This window comes from Portunus trituberculatus, chromosome 33, assembly GCF_017591435.1.
Source record: "Portunus trituberculatus isolate SZX2019 chromosome 33, ASM1759143v1, whole genome shotgun sequence".
NCBI lineage: Eukaryota > Metazoa > Arthropoda > Malacostraca > Decapoda > Portunidae > Portunus > Portunus trituberculatus.
The window spans coordinates 12,232,619-12,245,844 of NC_059287.1; the positions used below are offsets into that span (position 1 = coordinate 12,232,619).

Genomic DNA, 13,226 nt, shown 5'->3' on the forward strand with positions numbered 1-13,226 from the left:
TCATTTATTTCGAGTCACAAGTGCCTTTTAAGGGTTTCTAATGATAGTTCGCAGTGTTTTACGTGTCTTCCATGCTTGAGTTGAGTGAAGTACGGTGATGTAGAGGGTGTTTATGACTTGAATGGGAGGGCCAAAATACGCTAAAATTTTTACCTCCGCTATCTGTGATTTTTTATTTGAGGTTGTAGCGAAGTGTTTGTGTTTTCAAAAGATGGTTTATCATGAGAAAAGTGTGCAAGGCTCCTGAGAAGTTAAAGATGTGGACTTTAAGAATGATATGTAGTCCTGTTAATATTGTAAACAACGTCATTTTTAAATATTATTTTTCTAATAGGGCGAGTTGCCAGGTTTTGATATATCGAAATGATAGTCATAATTTTTGAAAAACGTTATCGATTCAGTTGAATGAAATTGGTGGGCTTTGAAATTGTGTTTAAGCAAGTCGAAGTTCTAATACTTTATTTAGTATATTTTTGAGCTATTTTTATTATTCCTTTTCTCGGCAATGTTTTTGTATTTTAGAAGTTAGTTTCGATTGATAACGAGTCAGAATTTTATAACATTCGTGTCCAGCTGCCTTTTTGGGAATCCTCATTTTCAAAATGATTTGCGTAACGAGTATATGTGACGTCATCAAGGAGGGGCCGACCCCACCCCGGCTGGACCCAGGCCGATACCTGGCTCCAGGCCCGAGGGTGTGGGGGTGGGTTGTGTGTGTGTGTGTGTGGGTGGGTGTGTGTGTGTGTGTGTGTGTGTGTGTGTGTGTGTGTGTGTGTGTGTGTGTTGCCTTATCTTTCGTTATGAGGGAGCCCACCAGCTGGAACCACTGACACCCAGCTCCCAGCTGGAGGGTGTTGGAGAGGGAGGTGGCTGTGTGTGTGTGTGTCCTTTTCTTTCATGGTACTTAGTGTGTGTGTGTGTGTGTGTGTGTGATTCACTATGGTCGCCCGGTAGTCACCCAGCCAGCCTTCCCCATTACGGAACAAGCTCAGAGCACATAGACAGATCTTCGGATAGGACTCAGAGTGTGTGTGTGTGTGTGTGTGTGTGTGTGTGTGTGTGTGTGTGTGTGTCGTTATTTCACCGTTCTGTATCGTTTCATCCTTTATTATCCTAGTCTGTCAACACAAACTGCAAGTAATAGCGTATAGCGAAATGTGTCCTATTCTTAGCGCTTATTGAGCAAGGGGAAGCTATGATATGTAGGAAACACATAGCCCGGAGCAAAGCAAGGTGCCTCTATCGCCTCGCCTCGCCCCGCCGTGTTAACCCCTGCAGTAACATGACGTGTTTTCATATTTATTCTGGCTATTACTCAATGATTTTATACAGCTTCACAAACTTATGTGGGGATTAAAATAGTGAAAACTGGCCATTAATCTCTGACACCGTAGACCCTTCTTATTGTAAGCAAAATCATCTAATCACACACAAACTATCGTAAAATGCCACTTAAGGGATTAGACTCGACTCACTCAGACGCCCATAACTGAGTGCATGGCGGTAATTCAGTGCTGGAGATCTTAATGACAACAGTGCCCACAGAGATAGATTGAGAGTTTATGGACGACAACAGTAACAACACAGCGCCTTGTTTTCACCCGACATGTTTCCACTTTCCATCGTCGTTCGTGGAGTGGCTGGCGAGAACAAATCAAGGTTCCTCGCAATTCTTTTACCTTGATTTTTGGGTTTGATTAGGCGATTTTATTGACATTAGGAAGGGTCTATGGAGGTCAGAAGATTAATGGCTGGAGTCTTCACTATTTTAATCCCCCACATAAGTTTCTGAAGCTGTATAAAATCACCAAATAGCAGAATGCATAGGAAACGCGTCCTGGTACTGAAGGGGTTACGGCAACGCACACCCTAAATAGCTTTGATACTAGTTAACCCCAATGAATAAGTGTATGCAAGTCACTGTGTGTGCTTGAGATCTTACTGAAAACAATGCCTACACATCAAATTGTTTTCACCTATTACATATTTCCACTTGTATCGCTGCAAGTGAATGGAATCTCTCTCTCTCTCTCTCTCTCTCTCTCTCTCTCTCTCTCTCTCTCTCACACACACACACACACACACACACACACGCACGCAGCAGTTAACTATTGGTGTGTAATAATCGTGTTCAGTTCTTGAGAAACGCTTAAAGGCACGTAGTTTCTGGGCTGAGAGCTTACAAACTGTTACTCCGGGATACAAGCTTTCCAGGCTCACACAGCAATCCATGGCTGGAAAAATATTAGGTGGAATGGAGACAGAGACTAAAGAATAAGGAATAAATAGGCGAGTGTCTCAGCTGATAGGTATTGAGCGGAGCGGCGCGAGAGATAGATAGATAGAGAGGGTGGGAGGGCTCTCTCTCTCTCTCTCTCTCTCTCTCTCTCTCTCTCTCTCTCTCTCATCAATGGGGAGATTGGAAGGAAAGTGAAGGAGCGAAAAGGAGGCAACTCTATTGGTCGAAGTGGAATAAAATAGGGTCAAGTAATATGACATGACTTTTAGGAAAAGGAGATGGAGGGAAAGAGAGAGAGAGAGAGAGAGAGAGAGAGAGAGAGAGAGAGAGAGAGAGAGAGAGAGAGAGAGAGAGAGGAGAGAGAGAAGGAGAGAGAGAAGTGGATGGAGGAGGGTAAGGAGTTAGAGGGAGAAGAGAGGAGGAGTAAGGAGGCAGAGGCAGGGAGGGTGGAGACCCGTGACGCTGAGTCCCGCTATGATAAGCTTCTGGCATTCTATATCCATTATACTATTATTTTCTCTATTTTAGTTATATCAAGAAAGAAATTATCTGCTAATGTCAACTATAAGTGCATGCACATAATTCACATTCTCATATTATAATAACATTGACAGTCAAGTGAAACATGGTCTCATGATATACGGCCTTCCTTGTACAGAAGAAGTTAAAAACCTCAGTCTAACTACACCAAGAGATTAGTTTTCTTACACGATTCTCTCCCTTACGTTAAGTTAGGTTAGTGAAAAGTAATCATTTCGTACTCGGTTTACTCGGTTTCACAGTGTAATCAATACCGAAATACTCGGTTTGCAGAAAGTACTCGGTTCGCCCATCACTACATATCACACAACACACCAGGCTACCACATCGAGCACAACCGGTATCCTGGGCACCCACATTCTCATACACGTCCACTCTCGTCCGCATCCTCTCCACCAATCATTGCGCCGCTCCTGCTCAATCCCGCACCCTCTCTACCAACCACCATCCTGCTCCTGGCCCGCTCCCACACTGTCCCGCCCTGCTTGGCTTCGTTGCCTGGTGTTGATACGGAAATAATTCTTCAAACGTATTTTTTCGAGTTTTGCATGTGTTTCAAGGTGTTATCGAAATTCTGGGCGAACGAGGAGGTGGAGGAGAAGGATGTGGAAGGGAGAGATGGAGTGTGTGAGTGAGGGCGGGGAGGAGGAGACACTCACCAAACGTCCCAAAAAAAGCATCTCCATTTAAGGGTAAGAGTATTTCTCTTTTATTAATGAAATTCGCATTGTTTTGATATCTGATTTGTTATTAGCAAAGTAAAGCAAGTTTCAAGCAGCAATAGAATAGAGTCTAGCTGTGATTTTGTTTAACGAAAAAATAACATTAAAGTCATTGTATAAAATTCAACTTTTTAAAAAAATTATTACTACTAGGATTGTTTTGGTGCTTGATATAACACTTAGAAAATATGAAAAACATGACCCAATTAATATAATTCTAGAAAATTTAGTTTAACTATTCGTATTTTCAAATTCAAATTTTCTAACGGTACCAAAATAGAAAACAGAAATCTTTATACAATGAGGAATCTGTATTTTCTTTATTTGGCTGGAAAGCAAAAAATATTCGTATTCAGAAAAATATAACATGATGTAGTTTGGCTGTGCTTTTCTTACCAATACTATGATGTGTTTGTATCCCATTATTTTGAAATACAGACCGTTAGTCGGCCTTTGCTATGTAAACAATACACTCGGTAACGTTATTATATTTTGGCTATTAGTTAAAGTATTTTTTTGTGTCTAAAAATGTAGTGCATTTCTATCTAAGTGCCTTTTTCCTTCTTGCAATTTATAAAATTAATTGCGTACGTAAATATTAGGCCATAGGGGCACCTCAACCTTGCCTTTCCCCCAGGTCAGTCCACCAATGTTTGCCTATACCCCCAGTGTTACCAGACCTGGAAAGTGAAGCAAAGTCAGAATCAACCACAAAAACAGATAAACAGTCCATTACTGTGTTAAATAAGGCAATGATTATGTATGTCCCAGTTCAGACTGCCCGGCGCCCAACCCCTATCTCTCTCCGAGTCAGTTCTTCAACACTTTCTTCAATTTTAGTGTTTCCCGGGCATTCCTGTTGTTACCCACTTGAAATAATTAAAGTGTAGTGATACGAGGAGAAATGAGGAATGTTAGTATGTGAGGGAGTGCAACAGTAGTAGTTGTAGTAGTAGCAGAAGTAGTAGTAGTTGGAGCAGCAGCAGCATTATCATTACTATGAATGTTTAAGAGAGAGAGAGAGAGAGAGTGTGTGTGTGTGTGTGTGTGTGTGTGTGTGTGTGTTGTCTGGGATGGGTCACTTAACGTAGGATTATCGGCTCTCTCTCTCTCTCTCTCTCTCTCTCTCTCTCTCTCTCTCTCTCTCTCTCTCTCTGTTGTTAACATATGTCACTAGAATCATAAAAGCACCCTTGAAAACTTGAGTCATTATTAAAGAGCCGTATTCTTAAACACACTGTTCTCTCCAGAGTGTTTTTCCTGTTGATAATGTGGAAACTGTTAATTGTTAATCTGTCACTAGAAACGTAAAAACACCCCTAAAACCCTTACAACTTTCAACTACAGCTTACTCTGTTGATGAACGTTAGACACACACAGCCATTGCTTCGGTGCTTTCGAAATAATCCCTCTATGCGAAGTGATGGGCTCCACACCCCTCTATTATCTTTTCTCAAACGCGTGGATAGATGGATGTATGGAGCTGAAATCCAGCCAACTTATATAACACACAATCACTAGTCGTATAATTGATAATTTATCGAACATTTTGAAACCTTCGAAATGCCCAAACAGGTATACAGTTCCGCACGATACAGACATTTATCTTAGATATTTAGGACAATGAGAGTGGAAGTAATACGAGAAGTAAAGCAGGAAGTAAATAGGAAGACTGCTGGCAGGAAGAGGGAACGAGGAAGGGTGTTGCTGTATACAATGTCAGGTTTAGTAACTTAAGTTCAAGAGGTACACGGAAGAGAAGTGGGAGTGAGATATCCCTATAGACCGCATACCAAATGAAACTTTTCCCTTCCATTTACAATATGATAGGAACAATGGCGTATGTAAGTTAATAAACAAATACCACATTTTTCTACATGATAAGGATTAATAATATGAGACACTTGATCGATCTCGTCGATGCTTGGTAAGAACATATATTTGCATCAAGTAACACTAAAAATTTGTAATATTAGTTAGAACTAGAGGTATTATTTGGGCCAATCTATACTGCTTATAGACACATTTTGTTTTTATATGCCTTCACAAATTTTCGTATGGAAGAATATGTAGGCAACTCTTTAAACGTACAAAGTTGATGTCAGGAATCAATGGGGTAGCCGTTCCCAGTCACCTTGCCTTAGCGGTCTCTTCTATGCACTAGTTTTTATTTTTGTATATTTCATTTTATTAATTAAGTACAGTGGTAGTCTTATTCTTTTCATACTAACACCTTTATTTGTATAGAATCACCCCGTTTCACTCAGGTATATGAAATATACGTATTTATCTATAAATGCATGCAGAATCTTCTTTTGCAGTCTTCTGATTCCCTCAAAAACATTAATAATTGCGATCCTAATGGTGCATAAAGCATACTGATCATTCTCACATAGATACATATAGACAAATAGAGAAATGTATAGTTATACGTACGTATGTACCTCATTATTTATTGATTGACATTCTACCTACATTAGCACATCTTTATTGCTACGCCGTGTGTTCAAGGACAGCCCATAGCCTCCTTGACCTACATTCCCAGCTGTCAAAACCTAGATATTTGAATGAAGGCAGCCTGGACAGGTTACAACACGATGGCCAATACATGCATTAATCCCTTGTGACGTATGGTGCAACAAAAATAATAATGCTAACATGCTGACACAGGTAGCAGGGAGTGGTAAGTGCCATATTCCATCTATGTTTACAACTATTTTGTATTTTTCGAATGTTTCACCCTGCCTGAATTAACTAAGTAATTATACAGTTAGAATAGAAATGTATAGATGAAGAAGTTGTATACATTATATGCTCATTACATGAAAAGTTTGAAGAGATAGCCAAATTACGCAAGTTTTTGCAATATATCTAACTTAAAGAAATACCGCAAAATACCTTTACTTTTGATATCAAACAATTAAAATTGAATATATAAGCTATACAAATATCAAAGGAAGATGAACAGAAATGTCTAGAAAAAATAGTGTGTAAAATAGTCGTTGGTAGTGGAAGGGGATCGCGCATCACGCTCTTCCTTTCCTCCTTTTCGTGAGGTGAGAGACCAGCGCCAAACATGCCTGTGAGTATTCCCTTCTTTTATCTTTATAGCGCCAATATTACCCCATGAATAGTGCCAGTGGTGTGCTCAGATGTACGTGAAGTGATGGCAGCAGATCCTGAGCATGAGTGGTGTTGTTTAATGGCGTAAATTCTGCGTAAAAAGCGTCAATGTCGGTGAGAGCGGGAGGGTCAACGTGGTTGGCAGCGGCCATGTTAGTGTTGTTGTGGTATTTTGATGCAATATTTTTAAAAGTACTGCCTTCACTTGGCCATTTTCCCCCGCAAACTTGTGGAATTGACAAGTATTTATGTTTTTTCCTGCCGTCTTAATGGTAGTTTGGGTATTATCGTGTTTAATAATAGCGTGGTATTGTTTTGCACTTCACCTATAATATTTTCTCGTGTATTTTTCAACTGTGGTATTTCTCGTTTTAATGGCGTAAAGGCGGCGAGTTACGGCTGCTTCCTGAGATACTAGTGTGGGTTCTGTCTTTTGTAGTATTTATTCAGAAATTATGAATGTTTACTGTATTGCATTACTTAAACTGGCCATTTCCCCAGCAGTGATAGGAAGTGACATGTGGTGTGCGTGTATGATTTTATTCATAGGTAATCATCGTTGTGAGTTGGTGAAAATTGTATTATTCGTTATTAGTCATTATCTTTTTGGAATTTTGTTTCATCAGAACGCATTTAAGGAGGGAGGTTTCAGGACATATATCATTCTTTTGGTTAACTCTCGGACCTGCTTGGTGACTGGCTTCTAAGTGGACCTTTTTGTTTCATCTCTTGCTGCACTTGGTCAGATTTTCCCTCTTAGTTTAGAATGATAAAAGTGTAGATGAGGCCATTTTGTAGGTTGTAATATTGTTTTTGAAGACATTTGGTCACTTTGAAGTGTGGCTTAAATAAGGTCTGGCCATGAGAAAGTTTTGTTTGCCATCACTTAACGGAATGATATGAAGATTAGCTTAGTCTTCTTCCAAGGATAATACTTGTCGGGTGTAATTGAGGTTAGAGAATGCCGTGCTATATATTGTTTTAACAAGTTTGCAGAAATTCATATATATATATATATATATATATATATATATATATATATATATATATATGAACTTCTGCAAACTTGTTAAAGCAATATAAAAAAAAAGAGTTTAAAGGTTGGTATGTATTAAGAATTGTCATGTGGCCCTGCTGATCGTGTGGTTGCCACCATGTTCCTGATCTTGCCACTAGCATCTTAACCTAACCAAACCATACCTGCACCATGCTTCTTGTTTGGTTACATTAGGTGCTGGTGGCAAGAGCAAGATGAAGAACATGGCTGCCATAATAGGAACAGCAAGGGGCATGCATTTCTTAGCATTTACCAACTTTGTCCATATTTGTTCTTTTTTTGTTTATTTCATTTTATTAATTATTTATATGTATATTTATTTATTTTATTTTTTATTCATTGTATGTGGAAGTTGGTATACATATTGTATTGTTTTAGATGCCAGTCCCTGAGCAGGTCAGAGAGAGTTAGCTAAAAGAATGGGATAAATGTCTTGAAACCTCCACTTTAAATGAGTTCAGTTCATAGGAAGATGGAAATACAGAAGCATGCAATTGTACTAGAGGAAGGGATGAATGATTGAGAGTATTGCTTTTGTGTTCATCTTCTCACTTATTCTATTTCTTTCTACTTTAATTTATTCATTCTTATCCTTTTTCCTAAATGTCTAACTTCTTTTTAGACATTTGGATCACAATTAATGAGGGATGGATGAGTGATTAAGGTTAGGTTCTGCAACAAGAAATACTTAATGGTGGTTCTTTCTTCTGCAGCTTGCACGTGATCTGCTACATCCCTCGCCAGTGGAGGAGAAGAGGAAGTGCAAGCTGAAGAGGCTTGTACAGCATCCTAACTCCTACTTCATGGATGTCAAATGCCCAGGTCAGTGTTGTCTTGGAACTGTCTCTCTCTAGCTGTGTGTTTTTGTCAGGTGCTCTCTCTCTCTCTCTCTCTCTCTCTCTCTCTCTCTCTCTCTCTCTCTCTCTCTCTCTCTCTCTCTCTCTGTATCTTATCAGTGATGTATTTATCTCACAGTAACATTACTTTCCCTCTGTTTATCTTAAGTGTATTTGTTAATTTATTATGTTTATTTATTTTGTACTTAACTAATTCTTGTGTTGATCACATATGCTGGCAGTAATATTGGTATTCTTTTCAGTGTGTGTGTGTGTGTGTGTGTGGGTTTTAGTATGTTTTTTTCATATCTCACTACTATTTACTATTTATTTATGTATGTAATGCTAGAGGCGCCCTTATTTTTGTCTAATTGTGTTCTTATATTCAGTACCCTATTGTTTTTATCTTGATTTAGTTATTCTTTGTCTTATGGCCAGACAAATTCACAAAATAGAATAAGTTTCAATTTCACTTTACTGGTATTGTTAAGTTGGATATTTTTCATTCATAGTTTCATGTGTATTTGTATGAGCACTCCACTTACCAATATTTGATGGTACTTGTGTCCACTTATATTTTTTTTTAAGTAAAGAGTGAAAATTTGGCCAAGGGCAACAAAAATGATTAAACAAAAAGGCCCACTTAGATACATGTTCCCTAGCATGTTTGAGAGAGGTAGCCAGAAGAATGGGATAAATGTTAGGGTTGGGATGAGAGGGATGCATATTTGTAGACCCAGCCTGGAGATGTTTCCAGTGCTGGGGGGAAAACATATGCAAGAATAAACAGGAATGTGTGACGTCTGTTCTAAGTCACATGATTTAGTCCAGTCACCACTCCTGACACTTGTACAGATCTTTTTTATTTTTGTTTATGTATTTATTTTTTTTGAATGTATAATGAGAAGTCTGACAAAGGGCAACAAAAAGGATTAAAGAAAAAGGCCCGCTTAGATGCCAGTTAATTTTGGTGCAATGTGCTTCTCATTCTCTCCTCCTAGTCTGTCTTGGTGCTGCAGTGCTGTTAGTTTTATTGTTGAATGTTGATTTCTTTTGTTATTGCAGAAAGGTTTATTGACAAAGGCTTAAATAGACCCAAATTTTTGTGCCCATGTGAAGTTTGGTAAAAAATCTTACTTAGTCTCTCTCTCTCTCTCTCTCTCTCTCTCTCTCTCTCTCTCTCTCTCTCTCTCTCTCTCTCTCTCTCTCTCTCTCTAAGACAGCTATAGGGAGTACACAGATGAAATTTAGTGTGCTGTTTTTGTTGCTGCTGATGCCTTCACTAGTAACTGTTTCTTGTGCCACAGGTTGCTACAAGATTTCCACCGTCTTCTCCCATGCCCAGACAGTTGTAGCTTGTGTTGGATGTGCGACTGTCCTCTGTCAGCCCACAGGTGGAAAGGCAAAATTAACAGATGGTAAGGAGTTGTTAGCCTGTTACTCTGGTTACTCTGAATCATTGTTCCCTCATAAGATTGTCTAAGGTTCCGCATGGTTCAAGTTCTTGTGATGCTTTCCTAAATCACTGTTCTCTCATAAGATTTTCTATGGTCACACACATAATTCAGGTTCTTGCAATGCTTTCCATTATATGTACAGAATCTTAAACTATTACTTGAATTGTGAAAACTCAGAAATACCACTTTAGCTTGTTGAGAGTTATGGTGCCCAAAAGGTTAAGAATAAGAATCTGTGTTAAGAAAAAAAATTAGGATATTTGCTAATTCCTCTAGTTTGAAGTACTTGTGAATACAGCCACATTAACCCTTATGTTCCGGCGATTGTATATGAATGATTGCATCAGTGCGTCCGTAGCGACGGCGATCGTTCCTGTAATCCAAGAATTTTTGCGCCTCATGTTTGAGCTCCACGCATGGTTTCTCGAGTCAGATGGCGAGTGAAAGTATCTGGCTTCTTTTTCCACCTGTAGTGTTGCCACTAGCTCTGTATATTTAGGGGTAACGAAGCTATTCTCCCATTCTGAGGGTGACACTTGGCAACCCCAGTGACCCGCTGTGTCGAAAGCACCCTGATAAGAGGGACGTCTCAGTTCATAACTCACTATGGAACAAGACAGATAATTTTTATTTAGCAGTGCTTCTGAGCCTGACTACAGTGATAGTGATTATGAGGAAGAAACTGAAGAAAGCGAAGACAGCAGTAGTGAAGACTCGGAAAATGATTCAGAGGATCCACCTGTTTTCTCAGAACAGAGAGAAGACAGAGATAGTGGTGATGGAGAACAGACTCCAAACATCGTATTGAGAACCCAGAGTGGCTCACGGAGACGCAGGCGTGCCTCTCGTGTTCTGGGAAGACGATCAAGGGGCGTGTGTGTGTGTGAGAGAGAGAGAGAGAGAGAGAGAGAGAGAGAGAGAGAGAGAGAGATGATACCTACATGTTATTTGCTTGAAACTTGATATGAAAAGGGGTGAAAGAATACTCTCTCTCTCTCTCTCTCTCTCTCTCTCTCTCTCTCTCTCTCTCTCTCTCTCTCTCTCTGAAGTCTCTCTCTCTCTCATTGAAGTGTACAATTTCTCTTCCAAGATGAGAGAGTGAGTGTGTGTGTGTGTGTGTGTGTGTGTGTGTGTGTGTGTGTGTGTGTGTGTGTGTGTGTGTGTCATCGCTCACCGAGCTGTTTCTGCTTGACGGATCACACAGCGGGCGGAGGAGGAATCCTTGATAAGGCAATAACTAAACTTTCAGAGGTCACATCGAGCTAGAAAGTAGATCATTGTATTCAGAATAACAAAGAGAAAATAATTATTAGTATTCAAACAGTCTTCTGACAATTTCTAGGTTTACCATTTTTACCCGTCATGGGATATTGGAAAATAGTTTAATCACCAGAACATAAGGGTTAATGAATGGACACATTTAGACCTTATATAGGAAATGTTCTCTTATAAGGGGGATAAGTGTGCAAGATGAAGCAGGAGTGTGCCAGCATTGCTCCATATTGTTGTGAAGCATGCTGGTTGTTCCTGACACTAACACACCTATACATCACACCAATATGTACATTATACAGAAGGCCACTGGAGTTTTGTCAGGCTAATGTCTTCTGGAATCTCTGCCTTTCATAAATGCTCTGTAGAATACATAGCAAAAGATGTGACTTAATGACGTGTGAAAATTGATGCATTGGAAAATTGAAGCTAGTCATTTTTTGTAATATTGTGTGACAGGGTTAGCTTTTACTCTACAGGAATGTCTTATGGCTGCTCTGTTAATCTTTTAACAACTAGTAAGGTAACATGATATTTTGTTCAAGTAATCACAGATAATTTTAATGAGAAACTGGCACATGATAATCTATTCAAATAATCACCAACAGTTTTACTGAGCCAAAACAAATCTAGAGCTTTTAAAGGCCTAACTACACTTTCATGTAAGAGGGGAAAACTGGCCAAGGGCAAGAAAAATTATCAAACAAAAGGGTTAAGAGAGAAGAAAGAATGGGATAAATGTCCTGAAACCTCCCTCTTATTGTAAGTTATATGTCATGAAGTTGTACAATAAACCTGCACTAGACCATTTTGTTACTTGTGAGAAGTCATAAGAATTGAGAAGTTTAGGAATATATAATGCATAGAGTTGTTGGCTACCATTTTGAGGGATTGCATGAACTTTGAACTTTGTGTAAGCCCTTGAAGAGATTTCCTGTTGTTAATTTTACTTTTAATTCTGGTTTTAAAGTCATGTGTGCTATTTCAGTCTCCCATACACCTCTATCACATTTTGTTTTTGAGATGCACATATATATTTCCACATTGGCGTGTACAGTATATCCTATAAAAAGATGAAATATAGAACTAGCGGTTTATAAATGTTTAGGTTAGTCTAGGCTATACTGACACCTTTTTCTTACATTTTCCTTCAGTCTGGCAGTATCCCAACTTTCTCTTACCCTGCTTCTCTCTCTCTCTCTCTCTCTCTCTCTCTCTCTCTCTCTCTCTCTCTCTCTCTCTCTCTCTCTCTCTCTCTCTCTCTCTCTCTCTCTCTCTCTCTGAAATATCAACCTTTTTTTTCATATCTAAACAAAGAAAAAAAAATGCCATAATTAAGTAGAATCTAAAAGTACAGTTGATTTATATTTCTTGGTGTTCATGTTTGATAATGCGTTGAAATATTTGTCCACAACTAACAAGAACTTTATTTTATTTTCCAGGATGCTCGTTCAGACGAAAGCAGAATTAGATGTGATGAGAAAAAATCCCTCTCGTTGTGATGCCTTTGTGAGCTGTCATGATCTTTTGAGACAGAATAAAAGAGTTCCATGAGAGGTTACACCCTTGTCTCCATCTCCCCTTTTGTTCTCTAGGAGTCCATAAAGCATAGGAGTGCCTCACATGCCCAGTAAGTGTGTAGAGTTGTACGGGAAAAGTTCTGAAACATGTAGTCAGAATCTGGTTTTGCTCAGTGTGTGGAGTTCCTGGGGGAAAGTTGTGAAATATGTAGTAATTAATCTGGGTTTGCTCAGTTGTAGTCGTCAGGGAAAGTCTTGGTCTGAAATGTGTAGTAATAATCTTGGTTTGGTTAACTGTAGAATTGTCGGAGAAAGTCTTGCTCTAAAACATGTAGCAATAATCTAGGTTTTGTTCAGTAAGTGTAGAGTTTTTTGGGAAGTTATCAAACATGTAGTAACCTGCATCTGTTCATAAGAGGTCTCAGAGCAGTGTAGATTTAACCCTTTCAACACAAAATAA

The 13,226-nt window shown here is 39.1% G+C and overlaps 1 protein-coding gene across 1 annotated transcript; it reads left to right on the top strand.

Moving 5' to 3' along the window:
- Positions 1-6,446: 6,446 nt before the first annotated feature.
- Positions 6,447-12,807, top strand: LOC123512246 (40S ribosomal protein S27). The gene is made up of 4 exons (XM_045268509.1): positions 6,447-6,583; positions 8,395-8,503; positions 9,825-9,935; positions 12,689-12,807. The coding sequence occupies exons 1-4, from the start codon at positions 6,578-6,580 to the stop codon at positions 12,715-12,717; spliced, it is 255 nt and encodes an 84-aa protein (XP_045124444.1). The 5' UTR covers positions 6,447-6,577; the 3' UTR covers positions 12,718-12,807.
- The last annotated feature ends 419 nt before the right edge of the window (positions 12,808-13,226 follow it).

What these genes read in the sequence shown, in the direction of transcription:
- LOC123512246 (XM_045268509.1), top strand. An exon ending in CATGGATGTCAAATGCCCAG is followed by an intron (nt 8,504 to 9,824) that starts GTCAGTGTTGTC and finishes CTTGTGCCACAG; the next exon opens with GTTGCTACAAGATTTCCACC. An exon ending in AAAGGCAAAATTAACAGATG is followed by an intron (nt 9,936 to 12,688) that starts GTAAGGAGTTGT and finishes TTTATTTTCCAG; the next exon opens with GATGCTCGTTCAGACGAAAG.